General features: G+C 43.7%; 1 protein-coding gene across 1 annotated transcript; it reads left to right on the top strand.

Moving 5' to 3' along the window:
- Positions 1-722: 722 nt before the first annotated feature.
- On the top strand, positions 723-16670 carry LOC136499476 (uncharacterized). Its single transcript, XM_066495115.1, has 4 exons — positions 723-932; positions 3760-3876; positions 16431-16461; positions 16558-16670. The coding sequence occupies exons 1-4, from the start codon at positions 723-725 to the stop codon at positions 16668-16670; spliced, it is 471 nt and encodes a 156-aa protein (XP_066351212.1).
- Positions 16671-22696: the final 6026 nt, after the last annotated feature.

The raw sequence follows: 22696 nt of genomic DNA, 5'->3' as shown, positions 1-22696 counted from the left end.
TAAGCACAACTAAATGCTAATATAGTGTTAAAATTTGTGACTTAATAAAAATGCTAACCGCAGTACAACTATTGTTGGCCTTTTGAGCTTCATAACCCCATGTTATTCTTGTTAACTATGAGATGTACTTGTGCTTGTTTATTTTCATTATTTGGATAAAAATCCCAGATGGATAACAGATGTCAATGGTTATGAGGACTTTCCTGAGGATTACTAGACTTGTGGTTCACCGGTCGACGTTCCCTATGGAGTTTGGAGGCTCTCATGGAGAGTAGTTATCTAGTTCTTCTGCTTTTATTATAGACTTGATTCTTTTGTAAGGAGTTATTATTCGTGATGTAATGAACACTTGTGATGATACTTTGTAATTTGTCAGCTTATGTGTGTGACTGATCTCTGGGCGCACATAACATTTATGCATCCCATTTTATCCTTAAAATTGGGTGTGACATGGCGGCTCCCGGCGGTGCTCGCTGGGGTGCATCTAGGTATCGGGCTTGGTGGGCCACTAGACTCAGTGTGCTTTTTTTAATTCATGAAATTATTTACGCAGGCGTGCATTTCTATTGGCCTCTGTTATTTTGATAAACCCAGGCAGTCATTTGCGCCTGCCTACGTTATTTTGTTTAATGTAGACCTTTCATGTAGGCGGACCTGTTGCCTGCCCCGGGATCTGTTTTGCTCGCCTGGGATAAGTTCTCTGTAGTAGTGCTAGTGACTCCATGGCTTCAAATTCAGTTGAAGTTGATTCAGATGCGACGACCATCTCTGACCTACCTCCTCCTGTGCTAGATGCACAAGAAGAAGAGGTTGCAATGGAACAACGGAACAAAGACGTTGACGTTCCCAAATGGTTGAAGGATCTAAAAGGTTACCAAGCTCAGGACTGGAGAGCCTTTGCTCGCAAAAGATTTAATGGGCATATTGATAGGGTGAGTACTTCTTTCAATCAGCACTATTGTCTAATGAAACATACTTACACTCATGTCAACAATAAGTGATTCAAAACTGTCATTTCTAGTGCACCTTGTTGTAGTATTCATGATTTATGATAGTATTCTATTTATTCAAGACATTTTCTCAAGTAGTGCTATGATGTTTGTATATGACTTGCTTTTTGCTAAAATAGACGCACTAGGGGTAATAGCATCTAATAGGATCTAGCTTCCTCCTTTGCACTACATAAACACTAAGATAAGAGAAGATCTTGGTCACTGATGTTGTTGTCTACCTTTGATTGTGCTGCCTTTGCCTAGTGCTGGCTAGACCATGAACATTATTCTATAGCTGCAGAGCCATGATGGGGTACTACCAATTCTTCTGCCTCGGGCTGAACAGATTTTTTGTTATCTATTCTTGGTGAGAGGGAGAAAGTCATAGGAAGGGAGAGGCCATTAGCCACATCCACTACCGGGAACGCGAGCTGGCACACGGCAAAGCCACAAATACACTCGGCAAACCCTTTGCCGAGTGTAACACTCGGCAAACCCTTTGCCGAGTGTAACACTCGGTAAAGGGCACTCGGCAAAAAAATTCATCGGCAAACTCACTTTGCCGAGTGTTTTTCGTCAGGCACTCGGCAAATACGTTGCCGAGTGCCCAAAAAACACTCGGCAAACATTTTTCGCAAGAAATAAAAATAAAATAAATTGCCACCGGCCACCGCCACCGACCGCCACCCACCACGGCCACCACGGTCACCACGCTGCCACGCCCGCTGCCCCACGCCGGACGCCGCCACGCTACCCACGCCACGCGCCCACCATGCCACCAAGCCCCACGCCGGACTCCGCCTGCCACCACGCCAACCGCACGCCAGCCGTCGGATCCGAGAGAGGGGAGGGGCAGCCGTCGGGACGCCACCGGATCTGGGAGGGTAGGGGCCGCCACTGGATCTAGGGAAGGAGTGGATGGGGCGGCGCTGGGGAGAAGGGGAGGGGGCGGCGGCGGGGGGAAGGAGGGGTGGTCGGGCCGCCGGATCCGGCCGGGAGGGGAGGGGCCGCCGGCGGGGAGAAGGGGAGGGGGCATGCGGACGCGGCGCGGGGGAGAAGGGGAGGGGGCGGTGGCCGGGGGAAGAAGGGGTGGCCGGGCCATCGGATCCGGCCGGGAGGGGAGGGGCCGCTGGCGGGGAGAAGGGGAGGGGGCATGTGGATGCGGCGCGGGGAGAAGGGGAGGGGGCCGTGCGGTTAAAAAAAGATTTTTTTTACTTTGCCGAGTGTCCTAGATCTGGACACTCGGCAAAGTTTTTTTTTTATTTTTTTCTTCTCATTCTTTCCCAAAAAAAAATATTTTTTTCCTTTGCCGAGTGTCCTAGATCTGGGCACTCAGCAAAGTTTTTTTTTATTTTTTTTCTTCTCCTTCTTTCCCAGAAAAAAGATTTTCTTTCTTTGCCGAGTGTCCTGGATCTGGGCACTCGGCAAAGTTTTTTTTTCATTTTTTTTCTTCTCCTTCTTTCCCTGAAAAAAGATTTTACTTCTTTGCCGAGTGTCAAAAAAAAACACTCAGCAAACCCTATCTTTGCCTTGTGTTTTTTTTTACACTCAGCAAACCTACTATTTACCGAGTGTTTTTTTTTTGTTGAGTGTTTTTAGCGCAGCACTCGGCGAAGATCTTGTTTGCTGAGTGCCCGAGAGAATACACTCGGCAAACATAAAAACACTCGGCAAATTTGCCGTTTCAAGTGGTGATCCCATAAATAATTTGATCAAGTGACCTTTGCCAAATATACAGGGATGGTTCGGAGCAAGAAATATTGTTACCCTGAAGTCATTATTGTGTCTCGAGTTCTGATAACAAGCCTACAAATCTGTATTGAATTTCTTTATTAGCAATTGATTTATAATGTCATGTTCCCTGAAATACCAAAGCATTAATGGGAAAACATACACTAAATTATAGCTGTGCATTTGATTTTATCTTTCATGACAAGATCTATTAGTTGTTGAAAAATGTTTGGATTTTAATTTTATGTCGATGTTATTTAAATTTTGTATGAGTCATTTTCACAAAACTGTTCACTTGTTCACATGTATATAACAAAATTGCAGTTCAAAGACAAATCTGGAGACATCATGTACATGTATCAAGTGTAAAAATAAGAATGTTCTTTCATCATATGGAGTAACATATCTTGTGAATGTGGTGGCCCATTGTACTCTGCTAGTTGTATGTTTTCCGTACATGACGAGCCAATTATACTCTTTGCGCTCATAATCCAATATTTTATGATTACTTATTAATGGTGGAATGGTTTAAAAAACTCGGACTGTGGGGGGTAGCATGCGGCCCCAAGCATTCACATTAAAGTAGATGACTTCTCACTTAGTCCAAGAAAAACTCCAAACCTTAGCTCCGGCACTGCAATTTGACCCAGTGGGGGATGGAACCTAGGCCGCAAGGGTGCCACCCGGAGTGTTTGACCAGCCGGTCTAGCATCCCAGTCGGCATGGTGGAATGGTTTATGAAATTCTAATAAGAACCTTATGTGGATAAATCATACCTATTGACTTTCCAAATTTATTCATGGATGTCTAAGATGGGCCCCTGTGTGTTTCGCATCAACGTAGTTCCACAGCATATTCCAAGCATGTCGTTTGTTACTGTGATCTTGTTTACAGAAAATTTTTGCAGACTTAATGGTTCCTACATATTGTAAATGTGATAATATTCTTCTAATCGGATATGGGTATGTTTTCTAGACATGTGGGAGTCATTGTGTGAAATATGATACTGATCCTCAAGTACATTTTTTTTGTATAGACTTGCATTCATAAGGACTACCGCCACCAGTTCCGTTCCATAGGTGAAGTTGAACTGTTTGTGGAATCTGAAGGAATCGAAAATGGCATATTTAAAGGAAGAAAATTACAAAAGAAGGTAACAGCACTACTTGAGAAAAATCATACCTCAAAAATATATAACTTGCCACATTTTCTGAAAATTCATTGCCACGAATACTTTCAAGGTTAACATTTCCTGGTCTTCTAGCACTGGTAGAGAACCGAGCTTTACTCCCGGTGGGGAACCCCCTCTAGTCCCGGTTCCCCACCCGGGAGCAAGCATCCGGGACTAAAGGGGGGGTCCTTTAGTCCCGGGTCAGGAACCGGGACTAAAGGAGGACCTTTAGTCCCGGTGGGTAACACCAACCGGGACTAAAGGTGCCTCCTGACATGCCACGATGGCCGGCACCTTTAGTCCCGGTTGGTAATACGAACCGGGACTAAAGGTTTTTTTCTTTTTTCTTTTCTTTTCATTTTTTTGTTTTCTTTTCAAAATAGGTTTTCGAAGTCGTATTGTACGCTGCTAATTATACATTTATATGCGCATATAGTATGTTTCGGTTCAAGCACAATGAACGTATTAAATCACACAATTCAAGCATAGAAATATATATATATATATATATATATATGCATGCATCATATATATATTTACATGCATGCATGCATATGTGTATTTTACATTATATTATTTCATGTGCATATATTACAAAAGATTGCATTATAGTTGTTGTGACATAATAAGTTTCTTCTCATCCTCTAGCTTGGCTTCAATGGCAGTGTTGGGTCGAAGTAGAACTCGCCCTTGGAATCGATGACCTGCTCATTAAAAAATCCGGCTATAGACTCTTGAATTGCTTTGATTTGGTCTTGCCGTATGACCTTTTCCTCCAACCATCGAGTCTACAGGTTTGAATTAAAGGAAAATAAATTAATATATGTACATATATATATATATATAAAGACATAGTAACACAATCAATAATAATAATTAAATGAATATATAGTGTATTTTTAACGTACTTTGAGTCTCTCTGTAGGAGTTCTTTGGGAGAGCACCTTGATAAACTTGCAAACATAGTAACCACAGTAGTTGTTCCCCTGTTCCTGCCTCAGACACCACTTTACGAGAAAAAGATTTGTCATCCAATCTGGTGATCCGGTGAAAGCTATATGTTTAATTAATAAAGATGATGCGATTCAGGGGACTTACTTTCAATGGGATTACATTCAGTGGCGCTTTGCATTTTTCCATGTGTTGCTTCTCAATAAAGGTTTTCCAAACACTGCCCAATAAAAAATTTGCCACGTCATCAGATATAGTTAATCATCATGTTTGTGTGTATATATAGTTGCTAGAGATCCCGAAATTACCTCTGGATAATATCTATCATATCTTGGTAGTCTTGTTGTGGTTTTCTCATCGAGTCATAGATTATCAAGTGACTTTTCACCAGATCGATGTCCATCAATATCCAGTGATTGCTGCATGTGTTTATAGGATATAACGCATAACACTCATTAATTAACTAGAATCAACATATGAGCCATTAAGGCTATGATCGACATGATTAACACTCACTTGAAGTTATAGGGAAAGAGTATATCCTTCTTGTGGCGTTGGTTCACTAAGAAGTTCATGATGTTACTCTCTGACTCAGACTTCCAATTAGTCATTGGAGTAATTGGGTCTTTGAATACTATATGGGGATCAACAAAACCAATTTCATTGCAGCCTTCCTTTCTGAGCTCTGTCATTGTAAATCTGCATATATATAGTACTTGTTAGGATAATTTATATGCATATGCACACATATGATGAGTTTAATAATAGATCGAAAGAATTATTACTTACAGGCAATAGCAGCTAATGATAACTTTGTCCAGAGAGGTAAGGTGGCATAGTTGATGAAATTCTGCAAAGTCAACATACATAACATCATCGCCACGGAACCAATGTTCGTCTCTAATTCTGACACCAACGCAGAAGTCTCCACTGGTAGACGCCTGCATGTACCACTTGTTTAGCAGGTACATTTGCGTCCCCAGATCAGATAAGGCTTGAGGGTTGTATAGACTCTGGCCTAGTACAAATTTTTTCTTCCAAATATCAACCTCCGCCGCACTCTCAATTTTTCCATCACCAAACATCTGGTAAAGGTCGAGACCAGTCTCATCAAGAAATTCACCAAGGTGATCCAAATCGACATCCGGAGGTATGTTTGCCTGATGCATTAATCCTAAATTCGAACCATATTCATTACCAACAACTAGCGGGGGGATTGATTGGTGCGCTTGTTGTCCGAGTTGGGCAACTCCTTTCCCTGCCCGCTTCTTTTTCTGTGCCGCCTCAATTGACTTGGTGAGAGTGCGGTCATAGTCTGATAACGTTGATTTGGACGGCTTACGAGATTCCCGCTGTTGATGCTGGTAAGAAGTCACCTTTTTTCTTAAAATATCCGGAGCTACGAAGAAGTACGGTTTCTCTGGGTTTCTCCTTGCTTCTTGATTCATTTTAAGTTTGTCATAGAATCTAGACATGTCTTTTTTATATGCATCAGTTCCTTCTTCCTTCTCTTCAAATATTATTTTGGAAATAGCCCTTGGTTTCACGGTGGCTTTCTTTGCAGGCGGGGACTGATTCTTCGTTTGAGGGGCTGGCCTCTTGCTAGGCTTCTTGGTAGGCGGGGGCGGGGGAGGCGTTGGAGACCTCCTTGGAGGTGTTGGCAGCGGCGTTGGAGACCTCCTTGGAGGTGGCGGCTGTGGCGTTGGAGACCTCCTTGGAGAGGGTGTGGATGCAGCCTCGTCTTCCAACACAATGTCATCGTACAGAGCACTATGATGATCTGGCGATTGAACAATTGGATTTAGGTTGGGGGAGGATCTGCTACAAAAAAAGGAATGACATATTATTATGAGCAGATTGTTAATTATTTAAGCCAATACAAATTAATGATGTAGTGTTTTCATCCGCACGTACCTATGGTGAGGTAGTTCAGAAGGAGGTGGAGCCGACATCCCTGGAATGATGATGTAGCGCTTGCGCCATAGAATGAATGTCTTCTCCGCTTCTCCTAGAGTCTTCTCGCCATCACCTCCAGGAATGTCAAGAGGCAAATCACTAAAACCTTTTTTAGCTTTATCTACCGAGATGGTGGCATATCCTTCTTGGATTATATTCCCATGAATCCTTGGTGTCTTGGTTCGGTCGATAGGATTAACAAGACCGATAGCCACCTTGATTGTGGAATTCTCCTTCGGAATGTGTAGCTCACACGTTGTACAAGGTTCAGTGACGTCATCCACAGGGAAGCGCAGTCCTGTGTCCCCTTGATTTGGTATCTCCGTGGAAGCGCAGCTGCTTTTCAACTGAACAGATTGGCTAATGTTGATTCCTGGCTCTGATGCCTGCTTGCTTGCACTCACTGCTATTTGCACTTGCCTTTTGATTTCCTCCTGCATTCTCGCTTCAAGGTTTTTTTTCCCGCTCCTGTGCTTCACGCACCGCTTCCTCCAACCTCTGGAGCCGGTGTGCCTCTTCTTCCTTCTTTCTCTGGCGACTTCTGTAGGAAGGTCTGTCCTGAGGGAATCCATGCTCCCACGAGACACTTCCTTTGCCTCTAGTTCGGCCACCATGTTCAATAGTCCCGATGGCGTATGTCAGCTCATCCTTCTCTCTGTTGGGCCTGAACTCACCACTAGCAGCAGCTCTCTGAGCATAAAACAATCTTTCTGCTGCTTCTTGCAGTCTTGCGCCATAAACGCACTTCCCTGTCTCCTGGTCTAGTGTTCCCCCATGAGCGAAAAACCAATTCTTTGCACGTTCTCCCCACTCGAGTGATTCTGGTCTGATACCCTTGGCAAGAAGGTCTGCTTCCATTTTGTTCCACTTCTTAATGGCAGTCGGGTAGCCACCTGATCCCAAGGTATGGTGGTATGTCTTCTGTTGGGCATTACGTTGGTTCTTTATCACCCGACTCACACCCTCTTCTGAAGTCTTGTACTGTACAAACTCATCCCAATAGGGCCTCTGCTTTGAGATCGGGCCTGGGACAGTAAAATCTGGTGCTATGTTCTTCTTGACATACGTCGTGTATAGGTGTTTCTTCCAAGTCTGAAACTGGGTGGCCATCTTCTTCATTGCCCAATCCCTAACTCGCTCCTTCAATTCATCACCATCTATTATATCATCATAATCATCTGTTTGGAGCGTGAAATGTACCAAGACATCATTCCAAATTAACGCCTTGTCACGATCGGAGACAAAACTGATATGAGGAGCATTGGTCTTCTTCTTCCATTCACGGGTACTAATCGGGAGCCGGTCCCGTACAAGGTAACCACAGTGGTGCACAAATTTCATTTTATTCGGCCCCCCCGGTTCTCCTGTATCCACATTGAACTCCGAGATGATGAAGCGACCCTCCAATGGCTTTTTGGGACCTCGAACATTTTTACTCTTCGTTGTAGTTGTTGATGTCGATCCAGAGGGCTACAAAACATAAACATTATTTTTAATGTCATGAGCACACATAAGACATATGATAATATATATATATAGCTAATAATAAAAAATATATACTTGGCCAATATGTTGTTGCTCATTTTGTTCAAGAGCTAAGTACTGACTCCCGTCATCTACATCCTCTTGCACGTTATTTTTAGCACCATCATCGCCGGCAACTTGAGTGCCAGTGTTGATCAAATTCATCATCAACTCCTCCTCATCCATATTTCTCGGGTCGGCCATCTAGCTTCAAAAAACAAAACCAATATATAGTACGTCAAATCTTTGCTTATTACATGCGTAAAATCTACAAACAATATGCATTATTAAATCTTGCCCCTCGATCACGGACGCAATTCGCCACACTAGGACGAACTACGTCGGTACTAGGGCGAATTAGGGCACGAGAAAGGGCGGTGTGACAAGAGTGGCGGTGCTCCACTCCGCCGTATATATGTCTGTACACATGGGTGAACGAGGGCGGCGGTGCTCCGCCGTATACATAGAAACGCATGGACGAAATGCATATGAATACAAATGACGTATATATACGTGTCGGCGCGGTGGCCGGTGTGCTGACGACGATGACGTGAGGCGGGCCGGCGTGCTGACGACGACGACGACGTGAGGCGGGCCGGGGCGGTGTCGGTGCGTGATGTTGTGATCCTATGTACCATGTGATCAACCATGTAGTCATTCATCATATGAGAAAATTCTATGTTAATAATATAAGTATAAGCCATTATGAAATGTAAGTATACGTGTCTTATTGCTCATATAACCATTACTATTTCCGAAATGATAAGAATTTATTTTCTTCTTCTACAGGCGATCTCTGATGCTATGATATAAAGTTTGAAGATAGTCTTCCCGGAAAAAAATATGTAATGCTCATATTACTTTAGCAACATTAATATATTATATCTGTATATTCAAAGTTCACAAATGAAGAAACATGTGATATTTTTGATAAACTAAAAAACGCTTAGTTTATAAACTGGGTATCAAAATTGAGTTCCTATTTGACCATTATATATCCTACAACAAATCCTTCAAAAAAAAGACCCTACATGAATATATTTGGATAAAATTTCGTTAACAAACATTGATCTATGAAGATAGAAAAAATTCTTCTATTGAAACTGCATCTTGAAATAATGGCATATCATATAGTGATGAATATATGGCGGTTGATGGGCTGGATCATTAGCGGATGGTTCGTAGCGTTGTTTCCAAATAATATATAGCGTGTTTATTATACAAGCCATGGATTTACATCGATCTAATTAATTTCTAAAGTAATTTCATTGGTGATCCTTAATTATACTTGTCATTTAGAGTTCCAAATATTCAAAACTTGCCTTAAGATATATTTTTATTTAAAATCATTTAGAGTTCCAAATATTCATTTTTAGTTTCTATAGATTTTGTGATTCAAAATTTGGAATTTTCAATCGACCTCGACCGTTGACATGGCTTACACCAAAGTTGTAGTTTTCGACGTGATCTATAACTCGGCAGTGGAGGGCTCGGACGAATGTACAAAGAGATCGACGAATATATCACCTCGAAGCTCGGCAGTGTACGTACTGGAGGGCCTCGGGTCGGCGCGGTGGGGCAACGCGCGGTGGAGGGCCTCGGGCGCGGAGGAGGGCGCGGTGGAGGGCCACGGGCAAGCGCGGAGGAGGGGCACGGGCGCGCGCGGTGGAGGCCGCACGAGGAAGAAGACGGCGGCGCCGGTGTCACGGAAGGCGAACGGACGCGGCGCGAGGTCGAAGAAGAGGCCGGGCGGCGGTGTTCGACGAGGAAGAAGACGAGCAGATCGATCTGCCAGGCGCTGGAGGTTATATAGCAGAGGAGAATTACTCCCGGTGCCAGCCACCAACCGGGAGTAAAAACCCTTTACTCCCGGTGCGTATTACCAACCGGGAGTAAAGGTTCCTTTACTCCCGGTGCGTGTTACCAACCGGGAGTAAAGGTATACCTTTACTCCCGGTTGGTAACACGCACCGGGAGTAAAGGCTTTTTTTGGCGGGCCACGAAACTGCAGCCCACCTTTACTCCCGGGTGGGCTTCCCACCCGGGAGTAAAGGTGGCCTGCAGTTTCGTTTCCCGCCTGTTTTAAGCAATAGTCTTGTTAAATACAATAGAAATGCAATAGTTTTTATTAAATACATAGTAAATTAAATAAAAGGCATAAAATTATTTTGTTAAAAATATGAATTTTATTTTTGTTTATTGCACATAGGAAAAATCGATAACCTAACTTTTTTTATTTTTTGTTAGAATTATAAAACATAATGTAACTAATATTTATTATTTCGTTAATGCAAAAATGTAGTGTTTAATTAAAATTATTAAAATTATTGGTTTTGGACAGGAAATTTGTTTTCACATCATTTTAACGTTAATATTTTAATTTTTCATCACTCAGTATCCTAATTTACCTTTTTGAGAGAGAAATCCCACCAAATCAAACATTGATTTAATTTGAAATATGACATAATAAACATCTGAATTCACAATTATTACATAATATCTCAAACACACACTATATTAAATCACTATATCATCAAGTGGGCACAGCAGTGAACTTCTTCTTTACGTATGTCCCTTGGTTATGATCGCTTCGTAACCATGGAGTGTCCTCATCATTTACCAAGATGCTAGGGTCTTTGTTCACTTTGAAGGGCGGAATTCGGTCATCCTTTTCATATTCTTCTGACATGTCCGACTTGTCCTCAATTCCCACGATGACTCTTTTCCCTGAAAGAACTATGTGGCGCTTTGGCTCTTTGGTTGAGTCATTATCGTTTTTCCCTCTTTTTGGTTTGGTAGACATATCATTGACATAGAACACCTGATTCACATCCTTGGCAAGGACGAATGGTTCGTCTTTGTACCCAATATTACTTAGGTCTACTGTTGTCATTCCATACTCGTTGTCTACTGTTACTCCGCCTCCGGTCACCTTGACCCATTGGCACTTGAACAATGGGATCTTCAAAGTAGGTGCATATTCTAGTTCCCATATTTCATCTATGCGTCCATAATATGTCTGCTTATTCCCATTCGGGTCTGTGGCATCTATGCGGACACCACTGTTTTGGTTGGTACTCCTTTTATCTTGGGCTACTGTGTAGAATATGTTCCCATTTATCTCGTACCCTTTGTATGTGACGATATGCCATGATGGTTGCATAGCCAATAAATACAGTTGCTCATGGATGCTCTCATCACCTTGACATTTTTTTCGCAACCAACCGCCGAAAGTTTCCATGTGCTTATGCGTAATCCAAGCTTCAGTCTTGCCTGGAAACTCGGATCGTAAGAGATCCTTGTGTGTCTCAATATACGGATCTACCAAAGAGGAGTTCTGTAGAACTGTGTAGTGCGCTTTATTGAAATAATCATCATCCGTACCAATATATGTTTTCCTCCCTAGTGTCCCCTTTCCGCTTAGTCTCCCCTCATGTCTCGATTCAGGAACACCAATCGAGTCAAGGTCGGGAATAAAGTCAACACAGAACTCAATGACCTCTTCTGTTCCATAGCCCTTGGCGATGCTTCCTTCTGGGCGAGCATGGTTGTGAACATATTTCTTTAGGACTCCCATGAATCTCTCTAAGGGGAACATGTTGTGTAGGAACACAGGACCGAGAGTGAAAATCTCCTTGACTAGGTGAACTAGGAGGTGTGTCATAATATCAAAGAAGGAAGGAGGGAACACTAACTCAAAGCTGACGAGACATTGAACCACATCATTCTGTAGTTTAGCTAGATCAGTTGGATCAATTGCCTTCTGAGAAATTGCATTGAGGAATGCACATAGCTTTACGGTGGCTAGACGTACATTTGGAGGTAGAATTCCTCTTAATGCAACTGGAAGTAATTGCGTCATGAGAACGTGACAGTCATGGGACTTTAAGTTACAGAATTTCTTCTCTGTCACATTTATAATACCCTTTATATTCGAGGAGAATCCAGATGGTACCTTGATGTTGTTTAAGCATTCAAACATGATTTCCTTCTCCTCTTTGCTTAGAGTGTAGCTAGCAGGACGTAAGTAATGGCGTCCATCATCTGTCTTCTCTGGATGCAGGTTGTCTCTTTCTCTCAAACAACGCAGGTCCTGTCGTGCTTCAAATGTGTCCTTAGGCTTTCCATACACACCCATAAAGCCTAGCAGGTTCACACAAAGATTCTTCGTCAGGTGCATCACGTCGATCGAGCTACGGACCTCCAGGACTTGCCAATAGGGTAGGTCCCAAAATATGGACTTTTTCTTCCACATGGGTGCGTGACCGTTAGCGTCTTTCGGAATAGGTTGGCTTCCATGTCCTTTTCCAAAGACGACTTTCACATCATTGACCATATCGAGTACATCCTCACCGGTTCGGTTGCGAGGCTTGGTCAGGTGGTCTGCTTTCCCTTTAAAATGCTTACCTTTCTTTCTTACGGGGTGATTTGCAGGAAGAAATCGACGATGGCCAAGGTACACGACCTTTCAACATTTTTTCAAGAATACACCTCTAATATCACCGAAGCAGTGTGTGCATGCATTATATCCCTTGTTTGACTGTCCTGAAAGATTACTTAGAGCAGGCCAATCATTGATTGTTACGAACAACAATGCTCGCAGATCAAAGTGTTCCTGTTTGTACTCATCCCACACACGTACACCTTCTTTATTCCACAAAATGAGAAGTTCATCAATAAGTGGTCTCAGGTACACATCGATGTCATTGCCAGGTTGCTTCGGGCCTTGGATGAGCACAGGCATCATAATGAACTTCCGCTTCATGCATAACCAAGGAGGAATGTTGTAGATACTTAGAGTAACAGGCCAAGTGCTATGACTACTGTTCTGCTCTCCAAAAGGATTGATACCATCTGTACTTAAAGCAAACCTTAAGTTTCTTGCGTCATTTGCAAACTCCGGGAATTCTCTATCGATTGCTCTCCACTGGGACCCATCAGCAGGGTGTCTCAACATATTGTCTACCTTACGGTCTTCTTTGTGCCATCGTAACAATTTTGCATGTTCTTTGTTTCTGAACAGACGTTTCAAGCGTGGTATTATAGGAGCATACCACATAACCTTGGCAGGGATTTTCTTACGTGGACGTTCGCCCTCAACATCACCAGGGTCATCTCGCCTGATCTTATACCGCGACGCATGGCATACCGGGCATGCATCCAATTTCTCGTACTCTTTGCCACGGTATAGGATGCAGTCATTAGGACATGCATGTATCTTCTCTATTTCTAGCCCCATAGGACAGACAACTTGTTTTGCTTCGTAGGTAGTGGCGGGCAATTCATTGTACTTCGGAAGCATCTTCTTTTGGATTTTTAGTAACTCTCCAAATCCCTTGTCAGATACACCATTCTTTGCCTTCCATTGCAGCAATTCTAGTGTGGTTCCCAACTTTTTCTGCCCTGCATCACAAGTTGGGTACAACAATTTCTTGTGATCTTCTAGCATCCGCTCGAACTTGATCTTCTCCTTTTCACTTTCACATTCTCTTTGTGCATCACGAATGACCTGACAAAGATCATCAGCCGGCTCATCTTCTGCGGCTACCTCTTCTTCAACTTCTCCCATTGCAGTATCATTGAAGCACACACCATCAGGAATAATATCATTGTCGTCCCATTGTTCTTCTTCATCTTCTTCCATTACAACATCGGTTTCTCCGTGCTTTGTCCAACAAATATAGTTTGGCATGAAACCCGACTTGAACAAGTGTGAATGAAGAGTCCTTGAGCAAGGATATTCCACCGTATTCTTACATATGGCACATGGGCAGCACATGAAACCGTCGCGTTTGTTTGTCTCGGCCGCACGTAATAAAGAATGCACGCCGTCAATGAACTCTTGTGAGCGGCGATCAGCATTATACATCCAATGACGGCTCATCTGCATTACATGACATAAATATCATATTAAAACCTAGATCATAATTAATTATTTATACAACATGCGTGCCACCACAAAAGATACAAATTTATGAAAGCATCGCTACAATGTAGACAATCCCAACTACCACTAAAAGAACTAAAGCTAAAATACATTTCAGGAGCACAAGGATTTCACGACCAATCTCAACTAAAACAGACAGATCCCCCGATTGTGCAACATCTTTGGGCTTCTTCGACTGGATCACTGCCTCATTAGCCGCCGTATCTGCCTGTTGTGCAAGATATTTTTGCACGAGTTCAACATACTCTTCCTCCCAGTAGAAGCCTGAACATCGTCCACTGCCATCCCACTGAAATTAAAACAAAAAACTAGAACTTTAATCACAACCATCATGAAAATAGGTATAAACTAACCATAATCATTAAATACGATAAAATAACTCACATTGCGATCCGGACACTTGTAGAAGATACGATCCTTGTTGGGACCCTCCTTCTTCACTCGGTACTCCATCACAATCTTCATCTCATCACGACACTTGCCGCATGGAATGAGAGGAAGGCCCGGCCTAAGTCGCTTTGGAAACCCATGAGAGGCCGAGGACCCGGAAGCAGTTGCCATCTACTCTCTATACTCATTTTTTAATACACTATAAATTTCTTCTTTTATAAACAAATAAAATTAACAAACTATAAAATTATCTAGATCTCTAAACAATGATATTTTTAATGGTCATTGTGTTCTCGTCTTTTACTGCGGCAGGTAAGTAATTCATATGATATTTCCGCAAATTAACAGAAGAATGGGAATGTACACACATAACAGACTACTACGACGATATCGGGACGTGTGAATAAATAACCATCCGTACTAGTTGACCTTGCTTACGTGATCATCTCGGCGAGCATTTCTCCACCGGACAGCACCGTACTTGGTCAAGGAAGAGCTCCGATTCTATGAGGAAGGGAACACGGTCTCCCACGACCGTTGTCGCTCTCCCTCGTAGAATCAAAGCTCCTCCTTGATGTCCGTTACCGCTCGACAGAGAACATGCTTGCCGAGCTGAACACGGTCCGCAAGTTCAACTAGTACGGATTTTCTATAATTTTCTAACTATTTTCTAAGTTTTTATTTATATATACTACGTTTAGGTACGGTGATTGACAGACTACTACGACGATATCGGGACATGTGAATAAATAACCATCCGTACTAGTTGACCTTGCTTACGTGATCAGCTCGGCGAGGATTTCTCCACCGGACGGCACCGTACTTGGTCAAGGAAGAGCTCCGATTCTACGAGGAAGGGAACACGGTCTTCCACGACCGTTATCGCTCTCCCTCGTAGAATCAAAGCTCCTCCTTGACGTCCGTTACCGCTCGGCAGAGAACATCCTCGCCGACCTGAACACGGTCCGCAAGTTCAACTAGTAAGGATTTGCTATAATTTTCTAACTATTTTCTAACTTTATATTTATATATACTTTAACCTTCTTTCATGTAAATATGCAAGCTTAAAGTGATTTTGAGCTCAAATTGCTTACAAATGAAAAAAAACCACAATAAAGAACCATAAATATATATAGTGAATAAAATGGTATAAGAAAATGGTAAAAAATGAGAGTATGAGATTGGTAACCTTTACAACTGAAGAATCGACGGAGGAATCGAAGAATGGATGGAGGAACAATGGAGGGAGGGAGGAAGCAAGAACACTACTGCAGTGAGCTTCAAAATGTGCTGAGCTCGGGCTCGGGGAGGAAGGAGGAGACGGCCGATTTATAAAGGGAGAACATTTAGTCCCGGTTGATAGATCCAATCGGGACTAAAGGTAACTTTCCAACCCCGAGCGCAGCCACGGCCCGGGAGTAGACCTTTACTCCCGGTTGGAGCCACCAACCGGGAGTAAAAGTATACCTTTAGTCCCGGTTGGTGGCTCCAACCGGGACTAAAGGTCCCTGCCACCTCTGTCTGGCGCAGTAGCCGTTGGGCAGGAACCTTTAGTCCCGGTTGGAGCCACCAACCGGGACTAAAGGTATTTCTAGTCCCGGGGGCAAAAAATTCCGGGACTAGAGCCCATTTTGGCCGAGGATCAAAGGTCTGTTCTCTACTAGTGTAGGTTTTCTATGCAACTTTTTTATTAGAGTACCTTTTTAATTTGACATCCTACATTTTGTTCATAAAGAAATATATTATTTTTTTCATTTGGTGTATGCAGAAGATAGCTGGTATGGATGCTCAAGATGCCGGTATGCCCTTCATCTAAACAGATCAAATATGTTTTCAAATTACGTGTAGAAAGTTTTTATTCGAGTTAGGGTTTACATAACATATTGGGTATACAGGAACAAGTAAATCTGCTGGAAGAAGAGCATCTGCCAACCATGCTAGACCAAAATGTTCGCTTGGCCTGAGTGGTCCAATGGAAGATGAAGAGATGGCTCCTGGTTTTCCTTAGATTCTTAATATCAACTTTCTGGAGAATAAATAACGGTATTTGGTCACCATGCATTGCCATGCTTTCTGTGAGAATAAGCTCAACAATAGCACCAAACACTTGATGCTTGCTATGGAGGAACAATCTTTGTATGTTTGTGATCCCTAAACTGGTTGTAAAAATGTGTTTCATTGTAAACACTTTTAGGTACTATATGGTGGAACTTATGGTTGCGAAATATCTGTTTTGTTGGATTTCCAACACTTTTTAGTACTATATTGTGGAACTTATGTTACTATGGTTGAGAAAAATGTATTTTATTGGATTTAAATAATCGTCATCGGTCCTATTAGTTATATAAGCTAGACGGTCAGTTTGAAGCAACCCTTTATATGCAACTTGTATTCATATATAAACTAGATCATCGGTTTCAAGCTATCCAAATTACCTGTATCAGAACCTGGTATCAAGGATAACAGATATTTCTATCGACATCGCCTCTGCCTCACAAAAAAAAAACATAGCCCTTTTACGATGGTTGGGAAAGTACCATTGGTACCTCAAGGTACTTTTATTTTTTCTATTTTCTAGATAAATAATTGAGGAAGATTGTTTACAAAATATAATTCTTATCATAGAGGGTATCTTGGTAATTGAGGTTGTGCCCTCTCAAACTTGGCAGAACCCTCTGACGTTGTCCCTATGCGACCTGCCTTCCTGTAGTCAAAAGGGCGTGTGCCGCCGCATGCGGCCCCGCCACCACCAGGCCTTATTAAGCGTTGCTGCCCCTGCCGCTCAGTGGCTGTTCTCCCTTGATTCTGCACTGAAGAACTTGGGCATCCTGCATTTGGGTGGCGTGCCGGCGTCAACGTCATATTCCAGTACGCCATGGCAGTGACCTCCATTCATCAGCGGAGTTCAGTGTTTAACAACAGGTACTTCTATTTGTGTGACAGCGATGAATATGAGTTTGAGTTTTGAAGTACTGTATGATGTAGTTAAACCAAGAGGGTAAAGTTATATAGATCTGATCTCATGTACATTTAATCGTGTATAGTCCATTACATTATCTCTAACTTTAAATTGTTATCTTGTGGCCTCGTGGGATGAAACCTAGTACTTTGGGCATTTTGCTCACTGAGGAACTGTTTTTGATATTGTAGCATATGAGCTTTCCAAGAAGGAAGGTAAAGTTGGGACACCCTTCCAGAAATTATAAAGAAAGACAAGGGGCACTAAACTTTGTATGGCTTCTTTTTTAGTTGAGTTCTTCACAAACAAACAAAACTTTACAGTGAAAAGCATATATAGACCATTTCATGAGACAATACATTTTACAGTTTATGTGGAAGAGGTGCTACATGCATTGGGCTTCACAAAATAATCAGTTTTTTTCTCTTTGAATTTTGGCCATGAGGCAACCAGTAATTGAAATACCCATTAATAGTAAATCACATCTTGGCAGGTGGCAATCACAAGGTGGAGGCTAAATAGTGATTACTGGTATAAGTGCAAACTAGCAAACGTTGGCATTCATATCCATAGGAGGAACTTTATATATCTATTTGTCATTTAAATTTTTCATCAGAGCTAATCAATATAGGCTCAAAATGTTGCTACCCACACATCATGGTACATGCTCAGGCTGTATATGTTAAGAGTTTAGGCTTGGAATTATTATCTGACCAATTTTTCCTTTCTACAGACTAGGTTATAGGGATGCAGTTCTCTGTGGTCAGTTGCTGGAGTGGGATTTCAGTTTTTTATGCCGGTAGCACTGCTATGTAGTGTAGGGGTAGTCTGTGATCATTTTAGAACTGTCGAAAACGGATCACTACCAGATACAGGAGCTTTGCCGAGTGCCAGGGGCACTCGGCGAAGCCCAAAAAACACTCGGCAAACGACATTCGGTAAACGTTTTGACGGCAAACGCTAGTTTGCCGAGTGTTTTTTGTCGCGCACTCGGCAAAGACGTTGTCGAGTGCCCAAAAAACACTCGGCAAACTTTTTTCAAAAAAAATAAAAAAAAACAAGCCGGCCGCCGCCACCCTTGCCTCCCACCGCCGCTAGGACCACCACCATGCCGGTGCCGCCGGGGAAGAAGGCCCCGCCCCGTGCGCCGCCGCAGCTGGGGTTGCTCGATCCACCACCGGATCCACCGATCCTCCCTCCGCCATCGCCAAAGGTGGACGGGGCAGATCCGCCGCGCCTCAATCCGCCCCAGCCACGTCTCGATCCGCCACCACCATGACCCAATCCGCCCCCGGCGCGACTAGATCTGCCACCGCGGCAGCCCGATCTGTCCTCGCCGCGACCGGATCCGCCGCCGAGGAGCCGTTGTGACCCGGTCCATGCTCAGTGGCGGGGAAGAAAGGGGAGGGGCGCCAGATCCGCAAGGTGTGGAGGTGCTCCAGCTCGCCGGTGGTGGGGGATGGCCAGATCTGCGCTCGGGGAGAGGGAGAGTGCCGCCGCCTGCAGGGAGAGGAAGAGGGAGGGCCGCCGCCACCTGTGGGGGAGATGAAGAGGAGAGAGGCGCTGCCGGAGAAAGGGAGAGGAGGGGTGGTGCGGCGGCCGAATCCGGGGAAGAAAGGTGAGAGGAGGGGCGGGGCGGCGACCGGATAAAGGGAGAGGAGGGGCAGTGCGGCGGCCGGATCCGGGGAAGAAAGGTGAGAGGAGGGGAGGGGTCCCCGCCGGAGAAAGGGAGAGGGGCGCGCGGCAGATTTGGAGAGATGAGGGGCGGGGCGCGCGTGTATTTTTTTTTGGTGCCTGCGCGAGGCGGATTTGGAAAGGAGGGAGGCGGAGTTATAGTAAAATTTGTTTGCCGAGTGTTCTGGATCTGAGCACTCGACAAAGTTTTTTTTTCATTTTTTTTGTTCTCCTTCGTTTTTAGAAAAAAGATTTTATTTCTTTGCCAAGTGTTTTTTTAACACTCGGCAAACACCCTCTTTGCCGAGTGTTTTTTTTTGACACTCGGCAAACCCCATCTTTGCCGAGTGTTTTTTTTTTTGCCGAGTGTTTTTAGCGTAGCACTCAGCAAAGAACTTGTTCGTCGAGTGCCCAAGGGAATACACTCGGCAAACATAAAAACACTCGGCAAATTTGAGGATTCCGGTAGTGGATGCTTTTCTCGGTTGCACAATGACTGACAACTATATTGCAGGTTTGGGATGGTTGAGAAGGCAAGGAGGCACTTCACATGCCTCTGCCCATGCCCGAACGCTGCACACTACAACATGCTCCTCGAGGGCCTCCTTGGCATCGCGTGCCTGTGCCTTGATGACGGCCGCCGCCTTCTCCGGATGGTCGATGGACGATGATGACGGTTGCCCACACTCCTCTGCTGGACGCCGAGCTATTGTTGCTGTTAGTGATGCGACCATTGGCTTGTTGGGTCACTGAACCCAGCAGCGGCGCGCGGGCTTGCTCCTCGTCGATGAGGTACTCCAGTGATGCCGATTTGGAGTGGCCACCGGGAAGCAGGTCCTCGGCGGTGTGGCATGCCACAGTGACCACTCCGTGGGAAGCACTGCTGTGGGGAGCCCATCACCGTCGTCACCGCCTGCGAGTACCCCCAGGGGTAGAGCTAGAGCTCAAACAAGGGTGGTGCGCCACTTCAGCACTAAATTGACATAAAATTCTATCCTATTAAATAGTGATAAAAATAAAATGTTAGGCTAATATATAAATTTGCAATTCATGAGCTAGCAAATGCACATCCAGCTCACGATGCACTTTTTTCGGAACATGAAAGTATGCCTGTTTGTAGGACCAACTAGCCCGTGGGAATACGAAGTTGCATATTTCGGACAGTGCGAGAATTGTATTGGCACTAATTCTATTAGGCAAGAGCTAGTTGCATTTCTCCAAAACATCGATTTTATCATGACATGTTCAAATGGACCCTTATTGTTTCCTTAGAGTTTGCAAATTTACTTCAGATCAACTCTACCAATTTAAGAAGTCAAGCATTTTGTGAAAAATAAACTCATGTGCTTATAACTCGAGATGAAGTTAGACTAGACATGTGTATGCTTCACGGCTAACGGATACGGAATATATATAGGCCCCCTAATTGTAGTATATACTACCTCAAAAAAATTGTTATCCTAAGACATTACCACAATTTTTAGAAGTGTTCTGCCTAAGGCAGAATGAAGCATGATGCTCGGTCGATCTCTAGCACATACAATGTAAAATGTTCATAAGAAATTCCAACAAAGATGGATTGGGCACATTCGGTACACTAAAATTGTTCTATTTTAGAAACTTAGCTAAAAAAATATTTTTAAGGGAAACACTAAACAGATCACATGGAAATTCTCCATGCCAAAAACAGTTGGCTCCTTCCTAAAAACAGTGGGCAAAACTGGCAGATCTTTTTACTTGGCAAGTATTAAATAGCACAACATTGGATGTATCCCTAGTGACGATCTCTACAGATCACAAACACAAATAAGTATGCATTTATTTAGAGATATCCACCCAGTCAACTGACACTACTACAAAAATGATGAGGCGGTCACAATTTCCGGTCTCGCAAAATGGATTTACGGAGGCAGATGTTTTATTTACGCAGCCCGTCACCAAAAATCCTTTTACGGAGGCCTCCTTAAATCAATTTAAGTAGGCGGACATTTCATGAGATCCACCTCGGAAAACGGAGGTCATTTTTGGAGGTAGACCTCTTATGAGGCCCTCCTCTGTTAATCGTGGTCGAGGCCCAGCCAAAGCCCCAGTTAGGCTTCTATCGGGCTTGTATAAAAGCAGCAGCTAGGGTTTTCCTCTCAGGCTCTCTCTCTCTCGCTCGCTCTCTCTCTCTCTCCCCCCTGAGCACGGCACCCCCTCCCTCTCCCTCTCCCCCACAGCCGGCAGGCAGGGCATGGCGCCCCTCCCTCTCCCCTGTGTGGTGCGCGGTGCCTCTCCCTCTCCCTCTCCCCCAAAACCCGAGCGGCGAAGACGTCCGAGTGCGAGCGGCGCGGCTTCCGAGCCCGAGCCCGAGCAGCTCCCAGCGTGGATCCAGCCTCCAACCGGCCACCGACGGCGGATGCAGCCACCAACCGCTCACTGGAGGTGGTGGGGCCATGGATCTGGTCACCAGTAGTGGCAGGGGTGTGGATCTGACACCAACAAGCGGATCCGGCCATCGGTGGCTGCGGGCCCGTGGATCCGGCCACAACACTAGTATAGAAACGGGCTTTACTCCCGGTTGGGAAACCCCTTCAGTCCCGGTTTCCCAACCGGGAGCACCAATCCGGGAATAAAGGGCCCCTCCTTTAGTCCCGGTTTCTCCCGGTTGGTAAGACCAACCGGGACTAAAGAGGCCTCCCGGCCTGGCCACGTGGGGCGGCCCTTTAGTCCTGGTTGGTATTACCAACCGGGACTAAAGGTTTTCTTTTTTTTCTTTTTTTTGTTTCTTTTTTCAATTGATGATTCGTTTTGGTTTTTGAATACGCATTCTACGCTGCTAATAATATACGTATTCTACATGTTTATAATGTTCGAACATTTTGTACAAACTAAAGTATGAAACTAACGTATATATTACATGCATATACATATATTGTACGTTATTTTATGTCATATAATATGTATATATATAGATATATATTACAAATAAAGCTTGTATTGTATATTCTATCATATCCTTGGGATAATAAATTCACTCCATCTGGTTTGGCTTCCATGTTTCGTTGACGTCATTGTAGAACTCGCCGGTGGGGTTGAGGACCTGGTCATTAAGAAATCCTGCTATGGTCTCTTGAATTGCTTTCAGTTGGTCACGTCGTATGACTTTTTCCTTCAACCATAGAGTCTTCAATAAAACTTAAAGGAAGAGTATATATATATATATATATATATATATATATATATATATATATATATATATATATATATATATATATATATATATATATATGTGTGTGTGTGTGTGTGTGTGTGTGTGTTGGTCACGTGATTACTTATATATATGAGGCAATAAAAGAAATTGTGAATATATGAATATATTTATATAACGTACTTTGAGGTTCTCTTCAGGATTTCTTTTT

The sequence above is a fragment of the Miscanthus floridulus genome, chromosome 13, assembly GCF_019320115.1.
Source record: "Miscanthus floridulus cultivar M001 chromosome 13, ASM1932011v1, whole genome shotgun sequence".
NCBI lineage: Eukaryota > Viridiplantae > Streptophyta > Magnoliopsida > Poales > Poaceae > Miscanthus > Miscanthus floridulus.
The sequence above is the reverse complement of the archived record's forward strand: the minus strand, read 5'-3'. Positions and strand labels throughout refer to the sequence as shown.